This window comes from Electrona antarctica, assembly GCF_951216825.1.
Source record: "Electrona antarctica genome assembly, chromosome: 19".
In the NCBI taxonomy this organism is placed as follows: Eukaryota; Metazoa; Chordata; class Actinopteri; order Myctophiformes; family Myctophidae; genus Electrona; species Electrona antarctica.
In genome coordinates this window covers 4,037,502-4,058,432 of record NC_136800.1, presented here as the reverse complement: position 1 = coordinate 4,058,432, position 20,931 = coordinate 4,037,502, and the positions used below count along the sequence as shown (strand labels likewise).

General features: G+C 40.3%; 1 protein-coding gene across 2 annotated transcripts in view; it reads left to right on the top strand.

Annotated features, from left to right (window-relative positions):
• asic1c (acid-sensing (proton-gated) ion channel 1c) overlaps nt 1-19,668 on the top strand; it is a gene marked incomplete at its 3' end in the record, with an annotated part of 159,212 nt that extends 139,544 nt beyond the window's left edge. The window contains exons 4-11 of one of the 2 annotated variants that reach the window (XM_079530533.1): nt 7,385-7,535; nt 8,308-8,364; nt 9,279-9,432; nt 9,902-9,993; nt 14,507-14,586; nt 14,739-14,810; nt 18,273-18,325; nt 19,560-19,668. In XM_079530533.1, coding sequence (XP_079386659.1) covers nt 7,385-7,535; nt 8,308-8,364; nt 9,279-9,432; nt 9,902-9,993; nt 14,507-14,586; nt 14,739-14,810; nt 18,273-18,325; nt 19,560-19,638 — 738 coding nt within the window. The remainder of the gene's footprint in view (nt 1-7,384; nt 7,536-8,307; nt 8,365-9,278; nt 9,433-9,901; nt 9,994-14,506; nt 14,587-14,738; nt 14,811-18,272; nt 18,326-19,559) is intronic. The other variant, XM_079530534.1, reaches the window with a different exon arrangement.
• Nucleotides 19,669-20,931: the final 1,263 nt, after the last annotated feature.

The window sequence follows — 20,931 nt, the reverse complement described above, 5'->3', positions numbered from 1 at the left end:
ATGTATGAGATTCTTCAAAACATTTAGTTTTACGATTCCTGTTTTTTCTTTTTTTTTCATGACATGCCCATAATGGGAATGCCAGGGCTAAGGTGGTTAACCACTTGAACCCATGAGCATCCATATGCTGGGGGGAAACCTTCGCAGAAAATAGCAGATCTACAAGCTCACATCTCATCGCAATGCAATGTGTTGTGTGCTCGTAAATCTGCTATTGTCAGTGAAGATATAGATATAGTGTCAAGCGATAACAGTCAACCAAGTAAAGGCTTGAAGTGGTTAATGAGGCAATCTCAAATGTCACACATTTATCAATTTCCTATGCTTGAAATCACACTGGAGTAAAAATGAGAAAAAGGCTGCACACACATAGCCACGATGCTGTACATGTGTGTGTGGCCTTTTTCTCATTTTTACTTATTTACTGCCTTAGGCCAGCACCTCACCAACACTGGTGTGTGCCCTTTCCTGTTTAGTCTACCTGAAATCACACTGGAATCACAGCTGGATCATTTGTCTTATGAGTTGATGACCTGTCATTCCTATACAAAGATGCTCAGAGGGATAAATGGTCTTATGGACAGTTTGTGGCCTGTAGGGATGACAGCAGGACCATGCACTCAAACTACAGTACTGTATGCCTTGGTTTGAAACATCGCTACATGATTAGCATTCTACTCTAAGCGGGCGGAAGCGTTTGGGTAATAATGGCTGAACGACAGTATGTCAATAAGCCTTTTGCTCAAGTTTGCATGAGTTGTCAAATCCCCGGCGTCTGCCACTGGGATTTCTAGTTGTGAGCAGTGTTGTTTTTGGCAGCAAATTTTGATTTTAGTTTTAGTAGATTTCCTTTAGTTTTAGTCACATTTTAGTCACCGGGAATGTCTTGGTGTTAGTCTAGTTTTAGTCGACTAAATATCATAGGATTTTAGTTGACTAAATCAACTGTAGATTTAGTCGGCTAAAATGTATTTTGGTTGGCCTTGATGCCATCGTAATGACTGTTTTTTTTACACTTGCTGAAAATAGTCGATCTACAAGCTCACAACGCGTCGCAGCGCGAGCTTGTAGATCGGCTATTTTCAGCATGCAACCAAGTGCAAAATGACTTATACTGGATCTCTTGTCCACTAGTCCCTTCCTAACATTTTAGTCTACTTTTTATTTGTTGACGAAATTGTCAGTATATTTAGTCTCAGTGTTAGTCATCATAGCTTAGTTTTCATTTAGTTTCCATTTTTGTTTTCGTCAGTGGAAAAAGGTAGTTTTAGTCGACGAAAACAACACTGCAGGTGGGGCGGTTGCTCAAAGGGTTCGACAGAATGTCTCCCTTTCACTCCTCGTTGCTTCTCTGAAGCCTGGGCTATACTTCGTTGTACGACGGTGTTGTATATGTTCGATCATGATAATGATCCCTCATGTTCCCTCATCCCCCGCCTAGATCAGGGGTTCTCAACCCGTGGGTCGCGACCCCTCGGGGGGTCGCCAAATTATTTTAGGGGGTCCCCAAATTATTTTCAAAAAAAAAATTGATTAATTTTATTTTCACGATTTTTCAAAAATAGCAGACCTACAAGCTCGTAGCGCGCCACCAAGTGGCGCGCTATGAGCTTGTAGATCTGCTATTTTTCAATAGCTAAATTATAACAATGCTTAAAACACCAAAAGGGGTTCTCGCCCAAAATGGTTTAAGGTTATTGTAGCAGTCAATTTATATTGGGGGTCGGGAGGGGGCGGGGCGGGGGTCCCGAGACATTGCCAAAGCATTTCCGGGGGTCCCCGGCCAAAAACGTTGAGAACCCCTGTTGTATACGTTCGATCATGATAATGATCCCTCGTGTCCCCTCATCCCCCGCCTAGATGAGATGTCCTATGAGGTAAAGGTACAACTTCACACTCAGACAGAGCCTCCGTTCCTCCATATGAGCTGGGCTTCGGTGTCTCCCTCGGTTTTCCAAACGTTCGTTTCCATCCAAGAGCAGAGGGTAGCGTGTGTCTGTGTCTGAGTTTGCTGCCTGCATGCCCCAAAACGCATAGTTAAATAGCCCACTCGTGCACATACAGTAGTACGCCCTCCTTTCAATCCCACGTCGTATAGGAATGGATCCATCTGTCCATTAGGCCAGGGGTTCTCAACCCGTGGGTCGCGACCCCTCGGGGGGTCGCCAAATTATTTTAGGGGGTCCCCAAATTATTAAAAAAAAATATATATATATATATATATATATATTTTCACGATTTTTCAAAAATAGTAGACCTACAAGCTCGTAGCGCGCCACTCGGTGGCACGCTATGAGCTTGTAGATCTGCTATTTTTCAATAGCTAAATTATAACAATGCTTAAAACACCAAAAGGGTTCCCGCCCAAAATGGTTTAAGGTTATTGTAGCAGTCAATTTATATTGGGGGTCGGGAGGGGGCGGGGCGGGGGTCCTGAGACATTGCCAAAGCATTTCCGGGGGTCCCCGGCCAAAAACGTTGAGAACCCCTGCATTAGGCTTACTTTAAACCTGATTTATTGTTTGAGACACATACGGGTATTTGGAAGTGTGGCCGAGTCCACCATTGGTTTGGAGGTGCAAACAACGCAGGTATCAGGGGTCCTACTAATTCCCTCAAAGTACCCAAAAGTAGCCCAAAGTACCCAAGAGTACCCAAAAGTACCACAAAGTACCCAAATGTACCCACAGGTACCATCAGCGTTGAGTTTGGGAGAAGGATTGCATAAAGTGATATATTTTTCGAACCTAGAGCAAAACTATGGTTAAACCTTCTGTAAGTGATATCTTGTATTTTTTGTTAAAAGATTATAGCTCTCTATTCTGCTTGTAATTATTGCTATAGAGAGAGTTTGATCAGCAACTGGTCTCCCTGTCTCTCTCCAGCTCTTTAAAATGTCAGGTTGGTCACCAATCATCCAGTCAGGAGAGAGAACCCATTTATCAGCTTCAATTTTATAGTGTTCAAGTTCCAATTTTGTCTGCATGTTTTTTTGTTTTGTTTCATCACTGGTCATTTAACTTGTTTATCTGTATCCTGTAATACTGTATGGTTTGTCTCTCCTGATGGGCTGACCATAAAATAAACTATGATTAGAATGAAAACCTTTCAGATATTGCTGCAGTGTGTTGCCAGGCTACATGCTCCTCATTAGCATATCCACTAGTACACAGTATCTGACTGTAATAATCATTCAGTGTTCACCTTGGTATAGTTCAAATTCATTCTTTTCTAAAAGAATACGGGACGTCCAAACATAAACTTTTCAAGCTCACAAGCCTCAAAAAGTCCACGCAAGAAATACCTTTGTTTGCACCTCTAATGCACTCACGTGACGTTGATTCATTTACCATATTCGCACATACTAGGGCGTGACATCACTGTAATACTCTACTTATAGTTGTATGGCACTCAACCAAGTATATAATACTTCAATACTTCGCTGTACGACCATGTCACTCGCTGCAGATCCTCTTTTTTTATTATTCTTTTTTTTTCCAAGCGAACAAACGTGGCCATAAGACAAAGCATAATGTATTGCATTGTTACTTAGTGTTACTGACACATTGTCAACAGATATCCCTTCCTAGCCATCATTGTCCTTTTGTGTTATGATTCTCCTGGAACTATGCGTCGTTCATAATAAAACACATTCCATTCCAGCTAACACATCCAGACCAGACCTGTAGCATCAGTGCGGTTGTAGTATGGCTTCAGGCTTTCAGTAACATGCAGTTCTCCGAACATGTTTTTTTTGTTTTGTTTGTTTTTGCAATTAACTGTTAACTGCGGTGACGACGACCTGCTGTACTTCTGGTTAATGTCATCTTTGTGGCAATGTCATATTAACATATATATTACCCATTGAGGATGAGGCTTGATGCCGTCATAGGCATGAGGCATGGAATTTAATCTCAGGTATGACTGGTTCTCTGGTTATGAAGGTTTATAGGCAGCTACTGTAGGAGTTCAATAAAGGCTTAATCAAGTTTGGTATTAGTGCAGCTGCTTCAGTGACTTACATTGTATCTCTGTCACTTGATATTGAGTAAATGTCCATTCGTTTATTAGAGCTGGCGAGACCACATTTGTTGGAATACAAGAAACCTCAATGTGGTTCTCAGCACCATTTGTTTGTGATGTCAATTTTCACTAATTATAGGCTAGCCCAACTAAGAATTGCTGGCTTGTGCTAAATCCTTAAAAGTCCTGGTGATAGTGTTTTTTTGTCCTGGCTGTCACCTGTTCAAAAATAAGTTATCAAAAGATTGTAATAACACCTTCAGGCAGCAACTGAACATTTTGTTGGTGGTTAGCAGTGTTTGATTGATTGATTGAAGAATTTATTAACAGTTTGCAGAATTACAGTACATTTCAAGCACAAACTCAATACAAAGGCTGTTAACTGTGAGTGGACGACCCAATTAAGCATTACACTTGTTTCCAATAGGGTCCACCATGTTCAAATCATCAAAACATTTAGAGACGTACAAATAGACACTTCTATAGACAGAACAGGAATTCATCATAAAGGAGGTAAAAAGGGAAAAGAGATATATACAGTGAGGGGGAAAAAAAAGGGGGGGGCGGGGGGGGGGGGATTCAGATTTTACGGGGGCCAGTTTCGAATTGCAGCCATCCGTAGGTGCCCTTTGAGAGCGGTTTTGAAGGAGTCAAGGGATTCGCATGTCTTAATGACAGTTGGTAGGGCGTTCCACATTTTGGTGGCATAGGAGCGAAAATAATTTAGTCCCTTGTTTGTGCCGAATCTGGGTTGTACATGGTTCGTTGCACTCCCTCTGGTGTTGTGGGTGTGGACTTCGTTAACATTAAGGAAGTATCTAGACAGGTACATGGGTGTGACCAAGGTGTGATCAAGACCAAGGTGTGACCAAGACATACCTTGTCTCAAAGACAACTCTAAAAAGAATGTATTGGCAGTTCTTAAATGATCATACCATAGTTTTCCTCACATGTATACCATAATTGCTTCATTTTTTAGATTTAGCGTACAGTACATTTTATATTTTCTCCATCCAAAGCCATTACACTGTTACCAAACTTACCTGAATACTGAGCAGTGTTGTTTTTGGCAGCAAGTTTTGATTTTAGTTTTAGTCATAGTCTCTTGAATAGTTTTCATTTAGTTTTAGTCACGTTTTAGTCACCTGTCTAGTAGTCGACTAAACATCATATGATTTTAATCGACTAAATCTACAGCTGATTTAGTTGACTAAAATGTATTTTGGCGGGCCTTGATGCCGTCGTATTTAATGGCTGATTTTACACTTAAATAGCAGATCTACAAGCTTGTAGATCGGCTATTTTCAGCATGCAACCAAGTGTAAAATGACTTATACTGGATCTCTTGTCCACTAGTCCCTTCCTAACATTTTAGTCTAGTTTCTACTTTTTTTTACTTGTCTACTTGACAAAATTGTATTTAATATATTTAGTCTTAGTTTTAGTCATCATAGCTTAGTTTTCATGTAGTTTCCATTTAGTTTTCATCAGTGAAAAAAAGGTAGCTGAAAAACATTTTTTGTTTTAGTATTAGTCGACGAAATCAACACTGATACTGAGTCAGTCAATGTTGGCCAAACGCCATTACACAGTTAACCAAGTCATGGATGTTTGTAAATAATTTCTCCAGGGATTAATTAGCCTTATTGCCTACACTTCTCCAATGACCTATCTCGAGCAAGCTTAAAGTCTCCCGATGTTTGTTTACATCAGAGACGTGCTGGCCATTGGGAAATTCGGGACAACTCCCGAACGGCCGGTCCAGTCCAGGCCGGTCTGGGCCAGCCGTTTTTTTATTTTTTTTAATAAAAATAAAATCATATATTTCATTTCGAAGATACACAATTATCTTTTAACAAGGTAACAGCCTATATAATCATGTTGCTTTGTGACATAATGTTGTGCACAGCAGCCGCTCTCAGCCATCCTGGCTGCAGTGCAGCCTGTTAGGTCACTGTATGACCTAAAGCAGGGGTGCCCAAAAGGTAGATCGCGATCTACCAGTAGATCACAAAGGCTGTGCAGGTAGATCACATGACATGCCCCTAAAGAGTATTTCATTTAAATATATTGAAGAAAAAAAAACGATTACAAAAAAAAAACACATTTCTCCCCCTCTATTTCCCATTCCAAGTGCATTTGTCTTATACTGTACAGAAAGTAACACAAACTCTGCTATTCCGAAGCCCCCTCAGGTACATATTTAAACAATTTTCAGCAATGGTATAATAATTGATTTGGTGGGTAGATCTTGCCGAGCTGGTCATTTTGAAAATTGAAAGTAGCTCTCAAGTCAAAAAGTGTGGGCACCCCTGACCTAAAGTGACCTAAAATGCGCTCGCACGCCCTTGATTCGTCGGTGTTTCGTTTCGTCGAAGGGCCTCCGCAACTCCACTTCCCGGGCTGAATTATGGGCCCACCACGTCCCTGGTTTACATAGCTGTGCTGAAATGAATGAAATCCAATCGCTTCCTGGAGTGCTTTGGCTATAATGTCAAGTACAGTATTCTGTGAATTATGGCCACGTAAGTGTAACTCAAGTGCTGTGGTTTTAATGAAAAAACGTATTAAGTATATTTTAAGATTCAGTTAGATAATGCTCTAATAATTCCCTGAGGTACTTGTGAATGAATTGACCCGCACTTCACCATTTAATGAAACTCTTCCCACCTCTAATGAGACTGAAAATTGAGACAATCTCTTCCATTTATCCTGCTGAATAGCTTGGCTTTGGACAATCAGGGTTTTTTTTTTTATTATTAAAAACTCTCTTGGACATGTATACAATTTAAGTGTTACTCAATAAATCTGTCAAAGTAAGCTTACGTTTTTATATAAAGTGTTGTAGACAACAACTTAAAAATTCGCCTCAAATAGGAAAATATATGCCCTGTATAAAATCTGCTAGGAAAAACAATCTTCCATTCTCAGGGATCCTCAACAATTTGTCCATTGATTGTGGTGTCCTGTCTAAAAGTACATATTTTATAGAATATATTAAGTCTGTCTCCATTTCCCATGGTACTACTGTCTGCTTCCTCCCCGGGACTAGAGCCGCATCAGTGGTTTTATGCATGATGTTTGCTTGCTGCTACTCGTGAGCCATTTTATTACCTGCAATATTGTGGTGTGTATTGTCTCATTTGAGATTGCAGTAGAGCACCCCAGATGCACATTCTCATTTGATTAAGTTTTCGGTATTTTTTTATTGTGGATGATGCTGTATATTTGTGTTTAGATTCTATGATCTGCTTGTGGTCGCCTGTTGTTCCGCTGGGTTTTGCTGCCGGGCTGGGCCTGATTGACGTGTGATTGACTGCAATCCCATGAGAGGAAACATGCACTCTTGTCTCTCTTTCAGCTGCAGTACCTCCCTCCTCCCTGGGGAGACTGCAAGTCCACTCCCATAGACTCCGAGTTCTTCTCCACGTACAGCATCACGGCCTGTCGCATCGACTGTGAGACGCGCTACCTGGTGGCCAACTGTAACTGCAGGATGGTTCATATGCCCGGTACACACGCATATAGTTGACTAATCGTGATTGGAATCGAGTTGATGTAACCACTTACTGTAACTAAAGCCCCTGCCTGTATACACTGACACCACGCTAGACAGGAACGCCCTCGTTCACTGCAAATTGCATTGCAGTGAACGAGCGCAAATCACAACTTCCCCCGGTGGTGGGTGGAGTCACAGTTTGAGGCGCTGTTTACGCGCCATGGTGTCAGTGTATACATTGTCCTATAGGAAGAATAGCAAAACAAATACCTGATTATGTGCTTGTAGATCTGCTATTTTTGCTTTTTTTAATGTTGGGAATTTGTTTGAAAAGAATGTTGAAAATGTTTTTGCCTATATGCTCAATATAAGGGATGCCTGGTTGAATGTTGTACATCAAGTAATCTGCAAAAATAGTGTTTACCGCAACACTCATGCAGAGACCAGCCTTTGAGGTTGAGAACGGAACATTCCAACTGATTTAACAGTGGTTACTGGCTATTAACCTAGTGTATAGACTGGTAGAATTAAAGGTTTATAATATCTATAGATGTGCTCATCGTTTAGAAATAAACAAATTCAGCGTGGAAAAAAAGAATCCAACTAATCAATCATTCAACTACTAACTAGGAAGAGAGGCCATAGTTTTCAGTCATGAGCAAACCAGCGCAAGACAAGATGACGCCACCACCACAATGGAATAGAAGAAGAGTGTGCTCTTTGATGTGGCCGGTATATATAACATGATTATTTATGATCTCTTTTGTGTTCTGTGCATGGGACAGGGACCTCTACGGTCTGTACGCCGGAGCAGTACAAAGAGTGCGCTGACCCAGCTTTAGGTGAGGCAACGAACAATCACGTACAGCACTCACTGCATTTGATAAAGTGTCACAGATTAACATCACATGTCTGCACTGCACTACTAAATCCCATTCTTGGCGGGAACCCCTTTTGGTGTTAGCATTATGTTATGCTTTAGCTATTGAAAAATAGCAGATCTACAAGCTCATAGCGCGCCACTCGGTGGCGCGCTACGAGCTTGTAGGTCTGCTATTTTTGAAAGATCGAAGAACCACTGACATAGAAACATACTGTCAGGATGTAGAAGACATTTTTAGAATCTGATCTCAGGTCAGAATGGCATATATAATGGACGTGGGTTGCACTGAGATCATTTGTCCTTTATGGAAGCGCTGGGATGCTTATTGTTTGCATAAATTGCTGAGTTGCAGTCAACCAAGTCAGTTCTGGACACAGTAGTGCCATAACACTAATGAGTCTCATCCTTTTTTATAGAACTCATGTGTCAAATGAATAATATAGGGCTGTTACTTTTACCTCGAATGCCACTTTCAGTCATTATTTGCTTTCATGGAAAGTGAACGATGGCAGCAAATAGTTTTCTGATGTGTGCATGGTCCAAATTTCTTTCTTTCTTTCTTTCTTTCCAAACACCAGACTGTGTGTGTGTGTGCAGTAGGGCATTCACTTCTAGTCATTTTTACTAGTTGACTAGTTGCCTAGTTTACTAGTCGACTAGTTGTTTAACTACCTATTATGTAAAAAATAAAATAAATTAAAAAAATAAACTTAATTTTTTTTTTAAATAAATATTTGTACATTTTTTTTTCTTATCAACTAGTCAACTAGTACCAACAAGGTCGACTAGTGGATTTACTAGTCGACTAATGCCCTAGTGTTTAGCCATGTGTTTCAGTGATCACAACGTTTCAATGACTTTAATCATCCACAGACTATTTGGTAGAGAAAGACAACGATTACTGTGTGTGTGAGACCCCGTGCAACATGACTCGCTACGGCAAGGAGCTGTCCATGGTTAGGATCCCCAGTAAGGCCTCTGCCAAATATCTGGCTAAGAAATTCAACAAAACTGAGCAATACATTGGGTAAGTATTGAATCGTAATAGTTAGGAAATGATAGATGATTGAATCTTTTTCTTTTCTTTTTTTTTAATGAAAAGATGTACAGTAGCATGACTTTGGTCTCCATCGTTCACCTTCAATGCAACAATAATGAAAGACAATATACACCCAGAGAGTTCATTTAACAGCAAATGAGTTAAAAACCGTTTTATACTTTTATACTCGTATGTTGTAGGACAAGATTTACAAACTCACAAGGCGTCGTGAAGCGATGCATTGCGATCTTGTACTGTACTGTAGATTGACTCGTTTTTGAAAATGATTGCAATTTAAAAAAAAAAAAAAGATTTGTCATATAGCCTAATGACATGACATCGGTTTAGCGGTTAAATGACCACTCTGGATTTAGCTGTGCAGGGAATGTTTATGGTGTAATTTGGCATTATGTTATATCACCAGAAGTAACAAACCTGCTGTCTGTCTTCTCTCCAGAGAAAATTTATTGGTTTTGGACATCTTCTTTGAAGCACTGAATTATGAGAAGATTGAGCAGAAGAAGGCCTATGAAATTGCAGGGCTCCTTGGTGAGATTCACGCTGCATGAGCTTAACTTATACTCCGTAGTATGACGGCGTCGCTTGCCGCTGCCAACTTGGTTTGTTAATGTGAGAATCTGTTCTTGTCGGCAAGCAACACCATTGTGCGATGGAGTAAGAATTAAGCATTAGGCCTACTGTTGCTGAAAAGGTCAAAGCCGCCGGGCCAGGGGGGGCACAGTGCATGATCCATCGTCCAGGAGGCACAGAGCATGATCGAGCACCCTCCTCCAACCATTATGCTGTATTAAACAGTCCCAGTGTGCGGTGCCGGTGGACAAGCCAGGTTCACAAAAGCACTGTGCAGTTGCATTACGGTGCTGAATTATAACCCATTAAAGCTTGACGTTGCATTGCTTTACATACAACATGCCTGCAGCTGCAGAGCGTTCAGAGCATGTGAGTTTATAAGAGTTCAGAACTACCACGGACAGCGGCCATTTTGGAACCCACTTCAACTAATGAGCAATACTGTCAGTCGTCAGAAGATATATATATATAGTCCGGCAGCCGACAGGCTTCTTTTGTTTAAAGTGGGAAATTTGGTATATAGTCTTTTTTTTTATTGGCCTAAAATATTGTCTATATACATACATTCATGAATCCACTTGCTGACCGGCTGTCACTTTTGGGCAATTTCTTTTATAGGGGTTTCTTGTGACCCTACCATTAGCATCCTATGGCAGGGAAAAATATCAAACTTCCCATATGCTTTAAGTAGCATGTGACATGTCAAACTAGGGGGTTTTCATGATTCTGAATCCATTCCAAGCATTAGTTTTGCACAAAATATACTCAAAATACGCTAAAAACAGCCATAGCCACCAAATGTGCTGACCTCATCACATTTGTCATGACGTTTATGGCCGTTTTTAGCCCGAGGAGTGTTTTTTGTGCAAACCTAATGCTTGGAATGGATTCAGAATCATGAAAACCCCCTAGTTAAAGCATAAGGAAAGTTTGACATTTTAGACAATTTTGCCTGCCATTGGATGATAATGGAAAAAATAGCCCAATTGTGACAGCCGGTCAGCAAGTGGATTCATGAATGTATACACAATACATTTTAGGCCAATAAAAGACTATATAGCCTACCACATTTCCCACCCGTCCACCCCATCTGCCAGACTAATAGAATATTTAGGGGAATTGGCACATTTCCGTTCATAATCATTAGGCTACTTTATTGACAATCTGGCTGCACTCACTGTTGACAAGTGATTGATGATGACATCAAACTGATGACAGCAATTGACTTTATTTATTTTTTTGGCAACTGTTGATTATGATTTGACTCATAATACATTTGGAGACAATTTGCATGTTGTGTGCAAATAAACCAACTACTCAAAACAACAAGTACTACTTAATGTTTTTTAACCTCTGGTCACGACAAAAACAATGTAGGCTACTACCAACCATGACCAACATGACTGTTATCTCTACAGTATGTGACTCGGGTGATATATAGGCCAAAGATTGCATCCAGTACTTGAAGGTATGGTGGTAATGCCTTAAAATTCACAAGTGACAATGTATCAGCTTTCAAACTAAAGTATTACATGTGATGGTTCTGCCCAACATGCCAGTGTGCGAAGTCTGCACAGTCCTTATATATACGATTAGTGTGGCTGGGGCAGCCCCGAGTGGAATAGTAAGAGAGTGGTGACACGCTTTGCTATAGTTCCAAACATTGGAACTATCCCATTGAGATAGAATGAGCACTTCCGCATTCCATTGTTACAATGGGAGTGTCGCCACTCTCTTACTAGGTTACTCTGGGGAAGCCACCCACACTCCAGTCCTCCATGAAGCGCCGCACCTGTTTCATATATTCATTGTTCAGCAGTGGTTTTCAAACGTTTTGTGCCCATCGATTGAAAAGACAAAGTGTGAACAGGCATAACTCGTGCCCCGTTTGTAATGAAATCACAACATGATTTACTCAACATGCCTCCGCATGTATGAGGATCAAATTTGCCTCAAGGATAATATTCTTAGAATTTCTGCCATTCTGAGTTTTACACTTAAATCCCTATTCCGCCAACGCTCTTTGAGCAATCTGCACAAAACATTCAACGCACAATAAATACCGGTGATACAAAGGTTTGTGCGTAAAAAAAAAGAAAAAGCCTCCGTGAGCCTATAATTGTACATATGTCATAAAAGAAGAGGATCCAAGGCACTCTGTTCCAGTGAGGTGAAAAAAAGCCTTTTTTATTGGGTTTAAGACATGGCAAAGATCATTACAAAGAGGACCAACGCGTTTCGGCACTCAGCCTTCGTCAGGGTCCCAATTGTACATAATGTATTGAAGTGTCATGGTCATAGTCAGAGTTATATGCCTGTTCAAATTTGCATTTTCAATTGATTGCTAATAGCGCCCCAATCAATGGGTGTGAGATTAGTTTCTTTCCCATTTGGCAAACACTTAACATTCTGCTACACAAGTCTGATATGTCCGAACTAGAAAAAGGTGTTACTACAGTAATAGATATCATATTATAGGGTGCAGTGGCGTGCACAGACCTTTAGAGGGGCAGGTGCTCAAGTGAAAAAAGGGCACCTTGTGCAGCGCGTGGAACCGGCCGGTTGCCTTAATAGTGTGAGATTTATAGATTTTGGGGCCTAAATAATATATTAGAAGCGTTTTATCAAGAAGTGATCAATGTCACCATGGTACACATACTGTACTGTGTACACTGTACAAAAAGAAAAAAAGGGCACATTGCTCTAGCACCCCCTAGTGTCTATCTGTGCACGCCACTGATAGGGTGCCTGCGCCTTTTGTGCGTGGCCTCATAATGAAATGAAATAAATGTGAACATGTCCACCTACTGTGTGCTTTGTGTGTAGTTGTATAGCACACCTGAGTGCCTCTGCACATTGTTTGAGAACCACTGTCACACTGTTGTCATCACCTACTGGCTGATCTTTTTGTGTCCGTCCATTTGAAAGTGTGAAACCTGAACCGAATGCGTCATCATCATGGTAATGTCATACCGTGTCAACGTGTCTAGTTGAGCTGCTGGTGAGAAGTTGTCTGCAAAAGGAACAATTTAATTCATCACTGTTGAAGGAGCACTTCACTCATTTCAATATTATCTTCATATAATTGGTCCTCACTAAATGCTCATTAAAAGATGGCATCGTTATAGTGGCCAGATTTGACCGAGGGGCTGCCATGGTTCACCAGAGGAGGAAAAACTGATTTTTTTTTATTTATTTTTTTTATCAAAAATGCAGTGTCACCTGGTGAACACCAGTTTTGGCCCTCGTTGCCACCGAAGCCCATTATAAATAAAAGAAAGAAATTAAATTATATTGTGCATGTAATGTGCATGTCATCACCTGACATGCAGATTAGAGCAATTTTCAAAATATGGATTACAAATAAATAAACAAATAAATAAATAAAAAGGCGTCCAAAGGCGCCATTGGCAACAAGGGCGTCACAGGAAAGGCGTCCAAAGGCGTCACGTGGCACTGAGTGAGTTTTAATAGCACAGGCAGACTCTTCACATACTAAAGCAGTGGTTCCCAAACTTTTTCATGTCAAGGACCCCCAAAATGACACTCATTAGCCTGCGGACCCCCATTAGAAAAGATATGCCGGGGACCCCCATAAGAGAAGATTTTTACAACAGTTTTCCATTTCAAGGACCCTCAGTTTGACATGCAACAGGCTACGGCCTCCCATTTAATGGCATTTCTATCTCGGAGAACTCAATTTAAATTGTAAAATCAATGTTAATTTAACTCTTGAGAGTGTACAAATGGAAACAAATGAACCCTAATGGGTCCATTTGGTTCCATTTGTACACTCTTTAAGAGTTACAGACCCATAAGGGTAAATTTGGTTACAAACTATAATTTAGCTGGGGACCCCCTGGAACTCCCTCAAGGACCGCTAGGGGTCCTCGGACCCCACTTTGGGAACCTAGAGCGCATGTCAGAGCTGAAATCGACGTGTAATATGAAATAAATGCTAACATGTAGCTAGGTGTGATGTTAGAGTCCACAGAAGTGAACCGTTCAAGCCTGTTTTCTGCAAGACATTATTCTATAAGCCATATCTCCAAAACTGGTGGGTCAAACTGAACAACCAATATGTCAATTTGAAGCTATGGCTCCCTGCTTTCAATGACTTAACCTCGGTCAGAATGTGTCTACTGCCTCTGCGTCTCATTGGTGGCCTATGGACAGTTCAGAAAATCTATTGATGCCGATGCGCATTCCGAGCTAATGGAAGCTGCAGCCGTCGTTAAGTTAGGATGCTGAAATAGAAGCCATTGTTCATGCGTTAATTGTTTAAGTTGGAAATCTTGTTTGAAATAATCAAACCCACCTACCTGAACTGAACTGTCAGAGCAAGAGACAGAGAACATCCTGTAATGAGCTTCAGTGAGGGCCAATTATACTGTACAAAGATAGGTTGAAAATGGGTGAAGCGTGGTCCTTTAAATGACTTGTCCGTATTTGTCCATCTGTCTTTGGCTAGGTGACATTGGAGGTCAGATGGGGTTGTTTATTGGAGCCAGTGTTCTAACAATACTGGAAATATTTGACTATCTATATGAGGTAAAGTGTTGGCTCTCAATTTGTAAGCCATTTTTATTAAACAACTAATATGTTAGTTTTGCAAGTGAATTGCTCACGCTCGATATAAGTCATGAACAGTGGATAGCATATATTTCTAGTCTGTAGTGCTAATCTAATGTGTTTGTATTTAGGTGTTCAAGGATAAGGTTTTGGGTTACTTCTTACGGAAGAGACGGCCACGCCGCTGTCAGAGCGACAATCTGGTAATTCTCCTCTCAATGCATTGGATTATAGAAACAAAACAAATACACACAAAAAAAAGAAAAATGTTTGCTCTCACAGTGAATTTTTAAGTAAAGCCCTCAACATAAGTAAACAAATATATCAGCGCTGCAGTGCAAATGTATTACTTTCCATCCCCCAGAGCAAAGAGGACCCATATTTTGAGATATAATTCATCATTTATAGTCTGCACTGTCTTGTTATACTACATAATTATGATTACAACAATCCACAATAATCTGGAAAGTGGATCATGATGTACCAGCTTCAACCAAAACCTGGAAACATACATGCAAGTTTCTCCCTGTATACTTAAAGGGGCATTCCACTCATTTTCAACATTTTACTATGTCATTAATATACCTTAGAGCTGTTGTGTGGAAATAATAAAAAGGTCCCCCCATTCTGTAAGTATGAAAAAAATCATTAACATGGTGAAACACATCTTGATGACATCATCAAGATGTGTTTCACCATGTTAATTTTTTTTCAGATCTCCAGTTCTAGGAAACACAGAATGGGGGGGGACTTTTTTTTATTATTTCCACACAACAGCTCTAAGGTATATTAATGACATAGTAAAATGTTGAAAATGAGTGGAATGCCCCTTTAACTTTATTCATGAATGTATTTAATTTGTTCACAATGGGGAGACCAGGGTTGATGTGGTTAAGGCCAAGCAGTCCCTGTGCTCGTCCTATTTCATGGGGATTTACTGCCCGACTGCCCTGAAACCTAGTCTAACAGACCATTAGGATTAAAAGCTTGATCCCTCAGGACTTTTCATTTTGATTCCATGTCGTATTTCCATGTTCGGAGAATACGAAATGGATTCCCCCCCTTTTGTTTCCACCACACAATAAAGCACACATGAGAACAAATGTATGTATGAGAAACACAACCCCTTAGCATATTACAGTTGATACCATTATTACTGTTACTGTACCGCTTAAACCAGCCCCATCAATAAACCAGTATGAGATTACTGATTCAGTCCACTTCCAAAGAAATAAATATGTATATGTAGGATAAGCACTGTTATGAGACACTGTTTGGTTTAGCTGCTACTGTGCATTTAATTAAAAAGCTTTTGAACTTAAGTTTGTGAGAGCAGACATTTTCCCTTTTACCATATATATTTACTATTATTTTGTAGCTGGTCTGCTAAAGCAAACAATTCAAATTGTGAGTGACACTCCCTTATGTGTCGGACAAACCCATGTTTTATTTTTTCTTCATTTCTAACACTAAGAATTAGAAAGTGTTAAAGTATTCCATGTTGCATTGGACACCATAACATCTTTACTTTGCTTGAAGTTACCAAAAAAAAAAAAAAACATGGGTGTTTGTCTCTGCATGAGTATTTGTGTATAGTTGCATGTATGGTTGCTTTAATTATAGAATTTGGTTCAGCAGCTGGTGTGGAAGAAAAGATTGAAATAAGTTGTTTATTCTCCCTCATATGAGTGAATATGTAAATCTAAGCACACACACACATTTGATTTTCTAGTAGTAATACAGTATGGTTTATCATTTGATCTAACATATAAGAACTAAATTAGTAAGGAAGTTAAGAACAGCGATAGTAGCAAAACCTATTATCTGAGGTGTCGGGTATTTAGAATATCTTTTTTATGCTTTTACAAGGGTTAATTAATGAAGTGTGATTATGTGCAGTATCCCCATTCATAATACCATATTATCATCTGCATATAGTGAATCATCGTCTGTGACTCTTAAGCTTTGCTATCATATAATTTTAACCGTATTTCTACAGAGATATCACATCTAAACAACCCCAGCAATGAAGTCATTACAATTTACAATTCAGGCATTTAGAAGATGCTCTTAATCCAGAGCGATTTATAGTAAGCAATAACAAAAATACATGGTAATACATAAAAATAGTCATCATGAAGTCATCGTATGTAAGCTAAGAACAGTGGAATATCTATATAATGAACTATGCATATACACTATAGTGCTATGTCGACATAAAATGCTATCGAAGTTACATAAGTTAAGTCGTCGGGGCAGTGGCAAGTGCTACAGCAAGTGGTCCATTCATGCTTGTTTAACACTATAGAAGTTTGACTTTCATTCTATCAGTGGTCACTGATTGCCAACGTTTCTGGATGACAGACTCCCAATGCCGCCGATGGAAAAATGAAAAAAAGGAATTTAATATATTCCCTAGCTAGGTTACGTTAGCATTGTAGGGGTGCAACAATAACTGTTATTGAAACGAATCAATTTAATCAACTATAAAAGCTATAATCAAATAATCGATTTTGTGTTGAATCTATCTATAAATGCACCAAGTCTCTGTATGTCTATCTGTACGTCTGTCTGTCTGTCTGTCTGTCTGTCTGTCTGTGTGTAATCCACGTAACTCGAGAACCGTTCTCCCCACCGAATTCGACATTCGACATGCGCGTTCCACACCACCACAGGGGGTGCAGTGGTTCCACACCACCACAGGGGGTGCAGTGGTTCCACACCACCACAGGGGGTGCAGTGGGTGCAGTGGTTCCACCCCACCACAGGGGGTGCAGTGGTTCCACACCACCACAGGGGGTGCAGTGGTTCCACCCCACCACAGGGGGTGCGGTGCAGTGGTTCCACCCCACCACAGGGGGTGCGGTGCAGTGGTTCCACCCCACCACAGTGGGTGCAGTGGTTCCACACCACCACAGGGGGTGCAGTGGTTCCACCCCACCACAGGGGGTGCAGTGGTTCCACACCACCACAGGGGGTGCAGTGGCTGGCGGCGAGTCTGTCCGACCAACGGTTGTCCAGAACCGCCCCAAAAAGGCCTCTGCCCTGGCTCTGGACAGGGCCCCTGCATGCCCAGGGTCCATATATGGAGCTGGCTTGTTCTGACATCAATCTGACGTCTGCATAGACTCCATATTTGGGCATGCCTTACAAAGAACTCCATATATGGGCATAAAAGGGAGACGGACATAATATCTGGGTGGGGCATGCATTTCCAACTTGCATCGTTCCAAGCAGGCCAGTGCCCAACGGGCACCTCTGTAGAGGCCCCACGGGCACCGCTCTAGTTTATTTTAATTTAGCATTTTTTCTTTCAATTTGTTTTTTAAATAGCAAAAATAGCATAGCTACAAACTCACCCACATTATGAGCTTGTAGAAAGATGGACTATTTTTGTGCAACATTGTTGTAAAAATAGTATTAAATTAAGATGTATAAGTGTTAATCAGAATAATCGATTTAGCAGATTAGAAAAACAAATCTTGTTAAAAACTAAAACAAATTATTTAAAAAAAAAAGTGCTTCTCAGTTAGTTAATTATTGATAAAGTAATCAATAGAATAATTGCTCAGAACATGGTTAGTTGCAGCCCTATAGCATTGCATTGTGTTTATTTTCATTTCAGTCACCCTCACCCATCTTTCTTTTCATCATGTCTATTCCAGGAGTTTCCAGAGAACCCAACCAGCCCTGGTGTCACGCCTAATCATGCCCCCAGGTAGCAAACCCCATCGCTAATAGATCCTCCCTCCCATGCTGTCCCTCTTTCTCAGACATTCTAGACATCATTTCATACATCATTCCTCTGTGGTCACATGACGACGCTGATTTGGTTGGGGTTTTCTTAGATTGCCTTCATGACAAAACATTGGGTGATTTATAAGACTCATAGCCGTGGAAAAAAAACAAGTTGAATTCATTGCCAATACCTCAGGCTAGGTTAGTTCAGTGTGTTTCTGTGATTATTGGCTTAACAACAGAAGTGTGTTGGTTGGATTCTCCAAGAACATAACTTTTTTTTTACTCTTGGCAGCACTACACAACACTTGCTTCCATCTTTTCATTGAATAATGATGCTTTCTTTCCTTCAGGATAAATCGCAGTATTCCCGTGAAAACAAATAAACACACGTTTTATTTTTAAGTGGTGCTCTCCCGACACATTGTAAATTGTTTTCCCGCAGCACAAAGGTCCATTTTAGAGGGACTGCATCAGGGGCTGTGCCCAATAACATCACTAGATGCATTACTATGTGATGTTATCACAGGTCTGCATGCCATGGTAGTTTACAAAGAAAACTAAATGATTCTTTGTCTGCTGGAATAAACATTTACACCAATGTGACTACGTACTGTATATGGTAGCATCTCTTTTTTTAATCCACATTTCAGCAATATCAACTGAACCTTTGCACACATAGGGTATGCAGACATACTGTGGATCTTATAATGTCTGCACCTACACAGACTTCAACATACTAATATAAAAATCAGGACTAAAATGTGCTGTTTTTCTTTCCTTCCTTCTCCCTCCTGCTGTTCATCTTACACTATCCTTTCTCCATTCTCTTTCTTCTACCCGTGAAACTCATCTGATGTTGCTGCCCTCTTAACCTCCAAATCCACCACCATCATCTCCATAACGCATTGTCATTCATTGTCTCCAATGATATGTTCTGAACTCTGGTCTCGTCTGTTTACCATGCTCAACAATCATCTTTTGAATTGTTTCTTGTTTTTTTGTCTTTCATTCATTGCCTATCTTGTCTTGACACCATATTGGTCCTGGCTGAATTTGATACATTTTTCCATATCCATTTATGATTGTTCCGCCCCCCTCTCTATTTTTATCTGTGATTCATTCATGTCTTTCCTTCATCACCATTCCCCTCATCATTTCTCCCTTAATATGGTTGAACACGTCTTCCCTCCTTCCCTCCCCTTGTTTTGCAGAGCACCTGTGACACCCTCCGGAGTCACTCGGACAGTCTCGGATTCACGCCGAACATGTTACCTCGTCACCCGACTCTAGGCAACTTTGAGGAATTTGCTTGTTGACGACATAAAGTAGGGGCGGGTGGGCGGGATATCTGGGAATTGACAGCAAACTGTGAAATAATTTATGTATTACAGAAAAGGAAGGGTGAGTGTATACTCAAACATTTAGTAGACTTTATCAATGCCTGAATAGAAATAGAATACTATCATAAAGAAAATGACCACTTCCAAAACAGAACTCAGGTTTAACTGCCATGGTATGGCATTAACTTAAATTCATTTGTGTCTCATGCTGTGGATTCTTAGTTTGTTTTCAAGTATTTTTGAGTCATTCAAGTGAAAGTGTATAAACAAAATGGGTATTCTAAACAGTGGTGAAATAAGTTACATAGATCAATTGTAGATTTATTTTCTGTATATCAATCAAAGAGAACAGCCATGGATTAGTATACATAGCACTATAGTCTATAATCAGTTTAAATGGGGAAGTTTCAAGGCATCTATCTAAATAGTGCCATATGGTGAGTGACTACAAAACCCTATGACATGCTCAACTGTGACAAGACGATAATGGGGCAGAAGACTCGTACTCGTGCCTAGGCTGGTCTGTGTCAAAATACTTGATAATAGGAAAGACTACTGTTTTTCATTGCTGCCTTTGCTACTGTGAGGCTCTTCAATGTTGTCTCATTGATTAGAAGAATGTATCTAGTCACTATAGCATCTGGAGTATGCCCTGGCTTACATTGTTGGAAGGCAAGTTAGAGGGAACTGATGTAAGAGTGCAAAATGACTTGTTTTGATTTCCCTTTGGGTAGCTAGAGAGTTTCATCGGATGTTATAGCATTTACTCCATGGCCAGTTTTTGAACGTTGTTGTTCAAAGGGAATGCTGTGAGGCAAATTCGGTGATTGTATCTTTATATATTTATACAGCTGATGATTCAAGTTAGCCTACATGTTCCCCTGTTTTGGGGATGTTGTTGTTATGTTAGGCATACGGATTGTCACAAAAAAGAAAAGCATTTAGCCTGCTTCAGGAGTATCGGGCCCCTTTTTATGTGTAATGACTGAGTGGGTTCGTTGAAACAGAAAAGAATCAGGCTTTCTTTATGGATGTTTTTGATGACCATGTACTACAGATGGCTTCACAGTGTCCATCAGCACAATCTCCTGTGATAGTAATCTATTCTCTATTGAACATTAGTGAAGTAAAAAAAGGTTTGTTGGTAACATTCCTAAACTTGACAGATATTTGTAAATACCTGCTCTGAAGACATTCTATATTGCTCTGTGTGGAGACATTTGTCAGATATACACATACTACA